General features: G+C 44.7%; 3 protein-coding genes across 14 annotated transcripts in view; 1 reads left to right on the forward strand and 2 right to left on the reverse strand.

The window, feature by feature from the left end:
• The window catches only part of fryl (furry homolog, like), a 67,077-nt gene extending 62,404 nt beyond the window's left edge, over positions 1-4,673 (forward strand). For 9 of the 12 annotated variants that reach the window (XM_041936090.1, XM_041936083.1, XM_041936080.1 and 6 more), the window contains 4 exons: positions 222-239; positions 1,053-1,163; positions 1,738-1,931; positions 2,699-4,673. In XM_041936090.1, coding sequence (XP_041792024.1) covers positions 222-239; positions 1,053-1,163; positions 1,738-1,931; positions 2,699-2,939 — 564 coding nt within the window. In that variant the 3' untranslated portion in view covers positions 2,940-4,673. The remainder of the gene's footprint in view (positions 1-221; positions 240-1,052; positions 1,164-1,737; positions 1,932-2,698) is intronic. The other 3 variants (XM_041936081.1, XM_041936085.1, XM_041936091.1) reach the window with 1 other exon arrangement.
• A 578-nt stretch (positions 4,674-5,251) lies between these two features.
• Positions 5,252-7,458, reverse strand: zar1 (zygote arrest 1). The gene is made up of 4 exons (XM_041936054.1): positions 6,772-7,458; positions 5,781-5,873; positions 5,474-5,548; positions 5,252-5,395 (listed from the first exon to the last, which is right to left on the reverse strand). Exons 1-4 carry the CDS (start codon positions 7,456-7,458, stop codon positions 5,252-5,254), a joined length of 999 nt encoding a protein of 332 aa, XP_041791988.1.
• Positions 7,459-8,145: 687 nt separating this feature from the next.
• On the reverse strand, positions 8,146-10,212 carry slc10a4 (solute carrier family 10 member 4). Its single transcript, XM_041936122.1, has 3 exons — positions 9,683-10,212; positions 9,211-9,421; positions 8,146-8,670 (listed from the first exon to the last, which is right to left on the reverse strand). The coding sequence occupies exons 1-3, from the start codon at positions 10,210-10,212 to the stop codon at positions 8,146-8,148; spliced, it is 1,266 nt and encodes a 421-aa protein (XP_041792056.1).
• Positions 10,213-11,747: the final 1,535 nt, after the last annotated feature.

Here is an 11,747-nt window from a genome sequence, read left to right on the forward strand (position 1 = left end):
TCTCAGAATGAAGGTGTCTGTTACTGCTGAAGTGAGCTCCTGTATGTTTGGGCACTCAGCCCCCCCCCCAGGCCTGTGTGAAGGGAAGATGATAAACCACCGCCCCTTGCCCGCCAGGTCACTGTGTCTCAGCTGCCATGTTAAAGCTCACTAATTCTTGGTCTTTCTCTCCTTCTGTTTTGTTTGTTGTTTTTGTGTGACCTGCTCACCTTCTTGCTTAGCAAATGGAAAATCTAGCAGTAAGTGGTTCTCATATTATAGACTCTCAATAATCATGACATCTGGACAAAACACTGATCATCCCATCGCTCTCTGTACATACCTGCGCTGCTGACAGCCACAGACTGTGCACTGCCACCACCCCCACCCACCTCTGTACCTCTGTCTCTGCCTTGATCGGTCATGTAACCCAGCTCGACTCCCATCCACCCAGTCATAATTTACTGTTATCCTGTATTACGTATGCTTTTTTTTTCCGTTGCTACATCCAGCCTGGATAATCAATGTCTTAACCGCTTTGTATTGCACACTGATTCTGTCTGCAGATAGATGAAGACGTCAGAAGTTATTGATGGTTTCAGAAGGGGGGGGGGCTTTGTTGGTAGAGAATGGGTGGACATAAGATATTTTACCAAGATAAGATTACTTTCATTTTGCATGTGTATTGTTCCATTGCCATATTTGTTCAAATTCTTTTTTTTTCTCCCTCTACTTTTTCCTGGATTAGGGTCTTAACTTTTAGTCATCACCCACTTCTTTGGGTGGGTCATCTAGTCAACCGTACTGGTCACAGTGGCCTGTAGGGAGCGTCTCGGGAGGTGGTGATGGATAGTCTTCTAATTGAGATCTCATGACTAATTCTAATAGTGGTAGACTCACCTCTGGCCCACACCGGATGGCACTTTGCTCCCGGCCATGTTTAACCCTTTCATCTACTCCCATGTCTCTAACCCAGGATACCCATCTGTCTAATCATGTGATCATCAGAGTCATGTCAGTGCAGGCTAGACCATTACGCTGGCACGTGACTCTGTATGTTTCTGTCTCTGTAGGAGCTGGAGTTATGTCGCAGACTCTATAAGTTGCACTTTCAGCTGCTGCTGCTCTTCCAGGCCTACTGTAAACTCATCAGCAGGGTGGACACCATCAAGAGAGAGGCAGAGGTGAGACTAGCATCACGCTGGATTTGCTGTCGATGGCTCACTGCTTTAAAATAAGATGGATTTGGATAAATGCATTTGTTGTTTAGGTTTCTGACATACATTGAAATCATTAAGCGTGTCTGCAATGCATCTTACATTTAGTTGGAGTTTATGTTTGCCCTTAGAAAGGCACTGTGGCACAGTGGTATCTTTCATCTTTTCTGTCTCCATTGTCGGAGAGTCAAGAACAGACAAATTGCATTATATTACATCAGCCTGCAAGAGCACTGTTTTCCATCTGTTTCCATAGATGTTTGTCGTTAGATTTCGATTTTTTTTTTTTTTTTTAAATGTTACATTAAAATAATACTGAACATAAATTAGCAGGAGGTTCTATGTAAAATACAGCCAGGTGATCCTCCTCTTGGTGGAGCTTTAATTAAAGTAATGAAATTAAATAATTTCTCCTACTGATTGGAATGATGGGATCAGCTGTTTGAGGTAATATTTTCTTCATTTTTCTAACCTCCCGGGTGTATTTTGCACAGGTTCAGCATGCTGTGATATTAATGCTTTTTATGCCTCTGTTTCTAAGGTGACCAACATGTCTGAAGAACTCACTATCCTCGAGAGCTGTTTGAAGGAGGCAGAAACAGGAAATGATGGTCAGGAGGATGTGTGTATGTCAGACACTGCCCAGACCAACACGGAGACAGCCATCCAGTCACTGATTGAAACTCTGAGAGCCAGAGACTTCAGCTCTGCCATCACACAGGTCAAAGTCTTTAGGTAAGATGAACATTACAGATCCACAGCACAGACACAACTCAACAACGTTTTGTGCGCATATGAAAAATCGATCAAAAAAACCTAATCAGACAGTTTAATCAGGGAGGAGTGATCATGTTTCAAATCAAGGTTGCAACTTTTTTTATTATATATTTTCATTAGAATCTCTTTGCAGCTTGAACAGATTTGGGTTTTGAATAGCTTAAACAATTAAACTGATTATGAAAATAACCATTAGTTGCAATAATAAAATGCATAAAATGATAGGACATTATATGTTAATGTCCTATCATACTACCTTTTAGAGTTGAAAGCATGAGGAGCACTGCTGTAAGGGAAGTGCTGGCAGCATTGTTTGATGACCAGGCAACATCACCAGGCTGCTGTCAATCACCCACAATAGCTAGCGTAACTAATACTACTGGCTAATATCATTTCAGTCACAATACTCCAAAATCTGACTGATTTTATTGATAAACTGTTGGTAAAAAGGTAAAATCGCTGCCAACATTTGCCTTGTTTTCCTTGAGACATGGGAGCAGCAATAGATGTTTTGTTCTGTTCAGATCAGATTTTGTTAAAAATGGAATATTCATTGTTTCATCAGAAACTGCAAAGCATGCTGGGCAGATAGAAAACAAAGCACCTGGTCTGCAAAAACAGAACAAAAATGCTTCAAACTCAAACAATTAGGAAAATTTCATCCCACTGCTAGAAATGTGTTTGTTCTCCGCATGTCCTCACCCTCATCCTCCCTTTCTATGCAGGTCTTTGTGGCCCAACGACATCTTTGGCAACGAGACAGACAACGCGGTCCAGACCCTTCTGCACATCTACTTCCGTCACCAGACGTTGGGCCAGACGGGCTGCTTGGCGGTGGTGGGCCCCAGCAGGGACCTGTCTCAGGCTAGCACCCGCCTCATGGAGCTCAACCTGCAGATCCGTGAGGCTCTGAGTCAGGCGCAGGCCTGCCAGCCCCTCACCACCATGGTCAGCACTGGACTGTGAACCCATGGTACTGCAGGCTGCAAGCCTGGACTAGACTGAACAACAATGCCCCCACCCCCCTGCTCTACACAGACCTTACCTCAGTTGTAGAGAGAGGGTAGACAGTGAGGGGCTTCAGGGGAGGACGAGAGAGACTCCACCTATAAAGGGCTAAAGGATGTGTGGGAATAACTGTGACTCTTAATATATATTATTACATGTATGAATGCTTAAAGCTAATATCTTTTCCCAGACTAAGCCAACTTGCAAAATTCAGTTGCAATAAGTCATGTGGTGGTGTGCCTGGGAGAGAATAAGAGAGGACGCAGTGGGATGATACGTTTTTTCTCTCTTTTTTGTTTTTTTTTTCCCTTTTCTTTTGTTTTTGCTTTTTGCTGGATCTGACCTGATGGGCCTGTCGTGGCCTCCTCGAGGCCTGGGCTGGACGATGGCATTGAAGCATGTAAGACAGTCCAGAAGGAGGTGTCGTATGTGTGAGGACACACCGTCAAGATTCATAAGCAAACACAGAAAAGTTTTGTTTAAAGAGAGAAGTTTTCAAAAGCATGCTTGAAAGAGAAAAGCACTGCAAGAATATTTTTTTGAGAAATGTATTTTTTATTAGAGCTAACATCCTAGGTTGTAAATGTTAGGATATTTAACATGTAATTGTAACCCTGTGGGAAATGTTTGCCTTCAGGGAGTGTAAAAAGAGAAATATATCTGTTTATTGATCTGCTTTGAGAGGAGAGTCCCCTTCAACAGGTCTTCACGCAAAACTCACTCTTTAACCAAATAAGTAGCTGCCTTTAGAGACTCTCGACTGTGTGATATATATTGGATATTCTGGTATACGCTCACACACAAATGCATATAATTGCACACAAGTGCAGACTGGCTACAACTCATTATGGAAACATAACTTATTTTACTCTGTATATATTTTAGAAAATGTATAGTGTAAAACCAGTATTTTTCCCGTGTACTTTTGTGTAATGCACTGTTCATCCGAATAGGATGTATGTATAAAGCTAATGTGATGAGAGAAAGCCAAGACCAGATCTGAGTCATTAATGATCCGCTCCACCTTTGTCATCCAATCACATAAACTTCAAAACTTCCCAAAGGCTGCCTTGGTTGCCGGTTGTGGTCTTGCAAAGGGGGTCAGGGCTCATTTGGGGACAAGCCACCTGTCTGCCTTAGTGACGGTGATGGCATGGGAGATCTAATGTAGCCCCCATCCCCTGCTGGACCACAGCGATCCAGCCAAGTCATATGCATTCCTTCTCTCCACTGTGATCTTTTTGTTAGCACGTCACCCCAGCATAGGCGCCACTTAAAGCCTCATGAAGGGGGGGTGGGCACGGTTTGTGTTTGTCCACGTAGGTTGATCACGTTGCGAAGCGGCGCTCATCCTCGGCTACATTTTGATCCTGTTTTCAGAGGGGAGGTGGCTGCCGCTGCGCTTTCAGGATGGCCCGACTTGCTGCTGTGACTGCAGGACATGAACCGTTATCTGAATGCTTTCTGGAAATCTTGTCATGGCACATTGTAACAGTCACTGTACTCATTCCTCAGAGAGCTTTTTTTTCCCCTGCTTGTCTGGTACATTTGAATGCTGTTCTTAATTATTTAATGAATATATTATTTACCTGGAAGATGTTTTAATGTAGAGGTGCATTATACTTTTTCCCCCCCTCTTGTTCACTCACATACCAGCCTTCTCTGGATAAATAAAAACCTAATCATACAGTACAAGCATTGTCATGTTTTCATGATTTCATTAACTTAAAGTAATTTATTGAAATCTGGGAGTATTTGGGATAAAACTAGAAGTATCATAAGTCAGACTTCTTTCTTGGCTCACATCTCCCAGAGTGTGCATAATTTATGTAATGTAAGTTTAACATGGCTTAAAGTCAAAGTACAGATAGACTTTACTATTTAGACCTGCAGAAACATGAATTCTGTTACAGTCTTTAGTTCTTAATGATCCACTTGGCCTCACACAGGCCTGCACAGATGCAGCAGGTATTACATTGCAGCATTTTAGTTGCCTTTCCTCCACTTCCACTAAGACCTCAGTTGACATAGTTTGAGTGAAAAGAATCCTTCAGCAGAGTGCAAGGTAGCCATTTATTACATTGTCAAGTGTACGGTGCTTATTAATTTCATCAACACAAAATAGATATGAAACTAAGATTTTAAACATCAAATGTTTTTCCAATCCAAGATGCCCTAATTGCATCTGCAAATAGAGTGGCATAGGGTTTAAGATGCCCCCCACATGACATGTACTGATGTTAAAAGGCAAAGCTAAGTTGAGAAGCCTCCTAGACGATGTATTTGAAGCTGAAAGTACTCTCACAGGACAGCCGCTTGCCTTTGCATCTGCCGCACAAGTCCTGTCTGTGGGGCCGCTTGGGGTCAATGTGCCGTTGTGTTATTGTACAGGAACAACGGGCTTTGTTGCATGTCTGGAAAGGAAAGAGCGTCGGGTTTAGTCATGGCACATGGTACTTTAAATTCACATAGCATATTAGAAAAGGCTTTACCTGACATGTGATGTCCTCAACACGGTATGGGTTGAAGTCCTTTTGGCATTTTCTACAGTACTGTTTGAAGTAAACCTGGAACACACCATACTTCACTTATGGCAGGCTTGAAACGTCACCACGGCCCATTCAAGTTATATACATTTTGGCCACCAATAGGATTTTACAGTAGAATCCCATCTGAAAACTGGAGATGACTGAAGAAGCAGTCAACTCCTCACATTGCTAAGCCCTGATATGGTGTTATTGGTGAATCTCTTGACTATGGGTCGTCTTACACATAGCAAAAAAAAAAAAAAAAGCTCACCTTGTTCGTTCCCTGAACACACCAAACGTAGGCACTCTCCCATCGCAGATTGCACTCTCTGCAGTGATAATATCCGTACTTCTGTTCCAGAAACTGGACAAAAAGCCAAGTGAGTGAGTGTTCACTCTCACCTAAACGTAACCCCTCTTTATTAAATGCACTGTTGAGTAATTCAAGATCAGTTCATCTTTACTGGCTTCTGTTCAGTAATTTCAGCTTGGTCAGTCTTAATGGTCCTCACACCAAGCTTGCAGATAAGCCAGATGTTGACCCTTTGGCTGATCAACACTATCCAGATGACCAGACTGGAATTAAGAATTTTAGAAACTGTCCAAATTACATTTAAGCCAAAGTGGGTTTTATTTGACAAAGTTTATATATCTGAATAACGACTCAAGAGACCATTTTGTCCATATCACAGTAAAAATCCTCCAAAACTTCTGAATCCAAGACTTGTTTCCTTATTCACTATGCTGCAGCTTCAGGAACAACATCTGAGTAGTGATTTAAAAGGAATCAGTTACCATACTGTAGGATCAAATTAACTCAACATTAAATTTCCTTTGGAGTTTTTACCCAGCATGCTTTGCTTATTACCGTTAGCGCATAATCGCTTTGAAACAGGAAGTGTTTGAAAACTTTTGAAAATAGCCCATGTTTGGGTAAAACTACTTTCTGGGGGACTTGATTTATACTAAGTTGTTGCTTCTAATTTTTATCTTGAGAATTCTGCTTAATTATTAAACATTTCAGCAAGTGAAATTGCGGAAAATAGGTCATGTCGCCATTAACTGCCAAGAATTATTGCAGTTAGCATAATTAACCTAAAGGCTAGCGCTGGTGGTCAGTGAACAGTAAGAGTTTGTTTTTTTTAACTAAAAACGAATGTAAATTTGTTAAAATTAAAATCAACGATGGAGTGTGGTCATCTGTCAGGTAATATTCCTTCATCTCAAAGTAACGTATCCCCTGAGCGCGTGCTGTAACTCACCTGGAACCGCACACGCGCCCTGACCTTTGACCCCTCAGTGTATGACTGCGCATCTTCGCTCTTCACTTTTTGCTTGGACTTGTTTTTTTTGCGCTGAACTGGGAGTTTTGCGGTCTTTTTATCCTCGGCCTGGTTGTCTTTGCTCTTCCCGCTGCGTTTCACCGCGTTCTCCGGCGGGTCACCGGGCGGCTCTCCGGACTGCGCCTCACCGTCCGAGGCCTCCTTGTTGTTGTTCTCATCGACCAGGAAGGAGGTGACGCTCCTGTAGGCGATGGGCGAATACACGGCGAGGGTGCGGGTGTAGCGCACAACGCCCGCTGGCTTGGGGCTGTCGGGTGTCCTGGGCTCCTGCCTCCCGTTGCTCCGAATGTCCCGCCTCGTGGCCGCGAGGGTCCGCCAGCCGATGGAGCACTGCACCGAGGCGTCTTTCCTCGGGTTCACCTGCACCGCCATATCTTTAGTGTTGGCCTTCCTGAGCCTCGGCGTGAGCTTTGGGTTGATTTGCGATAAGATGGACTTCAGCTGGGCGCGCTGATGGTTGTTGAAGGCATCCGAAGTGTCTCCATAGTGAGACAGGTAACTTTTATTTTTCCACCCCGTGTTTTTAGGCCTGGGGTGTCTGCCCGTGTACGGGTTGTAAGCAGAATAGAAATAACTGTCGACTGGCTCGTCACCGTACGTTGCCATTTTGTTCAACCAACCAACGTCGGTAGGTGTAGGTATTTAAATAGATTGGGCGGCTCGAGCTCTCCATCAGGCCGAATTAAGATCAGGTGTGACACTGGTTACCTTTTCTCCAAGCAAAGAACAGCAAACACGTGACGAGACGAAGGTAAACAAGTATTCTGTTTCTATACGCATTTTATTATTTTTGATGCACTTGTTTATAATATACACATACTGTACATTTGGTTCAGACTGTCAGGTCTGTCTATAGAGCACAGATATTAACTGTTTGTCACATGTCTTTACCCTCTGACACGCACGCGCACACACAGCTTTAGAGCACTGTTCATTTGTGAAATCTGTGTCTTGCTTTGATGGTGTGATTTCCTCATTAATGTTATTTCATAGAGTGAATTTAAGCATATGTTGCTGATGAAAAGTGATTTATGGGTAACACAGCAATGATTTAAAACATGATGATTTTTTCATTCCATATTCTACATGAGTTGAGCACAGTCAAAGTGAATGAATGATGCTTATGACATAAAGCACCTGTTCAGCAGTCTGGTCAGTGATAAACATTCTGGATTTCCCTGCGTGCTTCTCCAGGTTTTTTTTTTTTTTTTTTTATAAATGATGAATCCACTTTCAGGTCTTATTCTGCTCCCCTACATCTGTTGTAGGGAACTGATTTTTAAAATTTGCACATTAAACAGGAGTTGGATCAGGAGGACAGGGGTCCAACATGATGGTGTTTGGGTCACTCACTGTCACAGCACCATAAGATGAGTCAAAGTCCTCATCATGAAACCTCTGATATGTTATATCCGTGTCCTCGCCGTCTCCCATGGGGTCTGGTTTGTGCAGGACCTTCTTCCTGTACAGCCTGTAGGCCAGGATGAAAATGCCAGCCTCGGCTGCTTGGAACAGGGCGTACAGCAGAGGGAACATGTACATCCCTCCCATCAGCTGAGGGGGGAAGGCCAGCTTCAGGATGGCAGTGCACAGCTGCACGTTCTGGCATCCTGTCTCCAGAGAGACAGACCGGCGGCTGTTGGGTGGCAGGTCAAAGAGCATGGCCAGGCCGTAACCTGCAGCGTAGCCGCACAGAGGCATCAGGACAGCCACTACGTAGACGGAGGGTGGGATGGTGGAGAGGAGCTCCGGCCCCAGCATCGCTCCGGTGAGGATGAATAGCATCACGAGGGTGACTAGCAGAGACCACAGAGATGCCTGGAAAGACACAGTGTTGCAGGATGAAGGTGATTTATTTTGCACATGCATATGCTAGTTGTCACCCTCTGCACACCTGCCACCACATGAGAGCAGTCTGAGGGTGGAAATCTTTCATGCTCTCCTATTTTTTATTTTTATTTTAGTTAGCATCTACAAGGAAAAAAGGTGTCATGTTGTCAAAATGGTACTATCTAAGGAAATTATGGATTTTGAGCCATATTATTAAAACTGTACTTTTCACAGAGCTGGAATCTCCATCATGGCATCTCTGCAGCCTAACATGAATGTCTATTGTAACTGATGTGGCCCTCCCTCATGTGTGGCTTTTATCAGAAATGGGAGGGAGGAGCTCTTCCTGACACAGCGCCTCTGATGTCACTGTTCCTGCGGTCAACATCTATGAAAGGCAAAAAAAATTGCGCAGTGCGCTTTTGCGCAAAGGGTTTCCTTTAGGGCCTGAATGACACCAGATTTAAATTTTTTAGTAGTTTCAACTTTACCATTAAATGGAAAAGTAACTTCCTCTTCTTAACTTACCTTTAAAACAATGTCGGCCACACGCGTGTAGCGGTACCTCAGCAGAACTCCTAACCCAATGGGGATGAGAGTGCTGCACAGGGTCAGGATGATGGCCCCGAAGGGCATGAGGTTGACCACAGGAGTGTTGATCCAGGCCCGGCTGTAGATCCACAGACACAGCGGCATGAGCACGAGCGCCAGCAGCGTGGAGGATATGGTCATGATGATGCTGGAGAGGAGAGCACAGACGTTATAGGGCTACGAGGTGAACGTGATCTTTGCTTACAGTGTTGGATCCTTTTAGTTAAGTTTGACAAAAAAAAATATCTAATTGACTTTACGGAAGCAATAGAACTGTAGAGTCATGCGTAAAGTTTACCAAAGTCCCTGTTATGTCTGCGTAATTTGCTGAATAATACGCGCAAAGCATAGTTCAACAATTTTCACTTGATGGCTGACATGTTAGTGTAGATGCGTGCAGTGTCTCTACCTGAGATTCATCTCCCCGTGCACCAGTAGAGACATGATGTTTGATAAGTTTCCTCCCGGGCAGCAGCCACAGAGGAGCACAGCCATCGCTGCCACATCGTCCAGAGAGAAGGCTAGAGCCAACAGAAAGGCCACCAAGGGCATGATAACAAACTGACACACAAGAGCCAGCAGTACCCCGATGGGCCTGCGGATATGTTCTCCGAGCTGGCTAACGTCCACCGTGCAGCCCAGCCCCAGCATAGTGAAGCACAGAACAAGTCCCACAAATACATTGATTCCGTGACTGAGCGGGGAATCCCAAAAGGCAGGCATCAGGTGAGGGGATTCCGTCGGCGGAGCGGCCATAAACTCGGCCCCACCGGCAGTCCTGAATTTGCTGCCCTCAAGGAAGATGGCACTCCTGGCCACTAGTCCAGCCATGGCCGTGTCCTCCGGAGAATCCACAACTTGATTCAAGGTGTCCGACGTGAGGAAGTCTATCAAGAGCGCATTTTGTGCGTCGCCACCCAACAGGCTGGAGTTCTCCATGGCGCAACAGGAGGACGGAGGCTCGCCACAGTGGGTTTGTGCCTGTCGGTGCTCGTGCGTAAAATGAGTCCCCTAGTGGCGCGCTGTCACCAATAAGAAGGCGCGGAGGACCCGGTGGTCGGAGGACGTGATAGTGCCATGGCACTGACAGTCTGACAGCGACTCACTGAGCCAGACTGGTGCCACGGATTGGCTCCCCGATAGACGCACATAGCTGGAGGGAGTGTGCGCACCAGAGAGTGGATGAGCCAATCAATAACGCCCTGGCTGGCCTTTTATACTGCGCTCCGCTCCGAATAAGGAGAAGGTCCCCAAAATATCAATCTAATTAATACATATTGACAGTTTTCCATTTGTGAAATTACAGCCAGTCCAGCAGAGGCCGAGCTTTGATATTTTCCGAAGAATTATAAACGCCATCGTTCACAGCGAAGCAGCAGTGAAGACAGCTGTTTGTGTGCGGTTGAGTAAACACAGCGCAATGAATGAAAAGTGCGCTCATCTTTATATTCGTGCAGCAAACTGAAAATGTGCCTGCCCGTTTCTTTTGTCGGAGCTGCTGTTTCTTTCACCAAGTGAGCGCATTACCCACGAGTCCTCATCTCAAACTTAAACCAACTCTGTTTGCTTTAACGGATTGTTAACAACGTGAGTTGTTAGAGCTCAGCTAAATATTGTGAAGCTGTCAGTGTGAGATCAGCTGAATCAGTCAACTGCTGCCTGAAAAAGGTGCTGCAGATCACTGCATATGATGACTGGAGGAAAATGAGCAAATTTATGAACAGTAAATTGAAACCTCATGTCCTCAAGAATAGTTCTGGATTGTACTGATGCACTGACCTCCAAGTATATATATAAATATATCTGTGTTAAACTCGCTCAGTCAGTCCATCAGTTCCTTGAAACAGCATCCAAATATTAATACCTTCTGACAACATAGTACTGAAATATTGTGTTTGGCTGCTGTGACTGATGAAATATGTCATATTCAGTTTAGGAACCTTTGGGGTTTGAACTGACCATTTCTGCTGTGTTTGTGTGTCTGCAGCCCACAGAACATGATCCTCTCAGTGGAACTCCAGCACGTCAGGCCGTGGTGCCACACACAGAGGAAGCTGAGTGTCCAGAGAACACAAATGCACTGACGTCACGCGTCTTCAGGGCACCGAGGCTGGAGTGGGACAGGACAGTTTGCACCAGTGACTCAGGCTTTCATCCGTCTCCTCCTCTTCCCGGAGACACAGAGCGTCCCCCATTAACCAGCCGGTGACTCCAGGTACGTAATGTAACAGCTGGCTGTGCACAGAATACATAATGTGTCACCTTCCCCTTAAACACCGTAAAGTGTACAGACACTTTTTGCGCGATGCTGCACGTTAACTAGACAGGCACTGGCTATTCTGTTCACCTCATTACTAAAACAAAACAGCTCCCAGAATGGAAAAGACAAAACATGCATCATTTCATGTGTATAAAGTCTTTGCTACAGTCACATCTCTGCCATTCTGCTTTTTACACTCGTCTAAGTAAAAGAT

This window comes from Chelmon rostratus, chromosome 4 (genome assembly GCF_017976325.1).
Source record: "Chelmon rostratus isolate fCheRos1 chromosome 4, fCheRos1.pri, whole genome shotgun sequence".
NCBI lineage: Eukaryota > Metazoa > Chordata > Actinopteri > Chaetodontiformes > Chaetodontidae > Chelmon > Chelmon rostratus.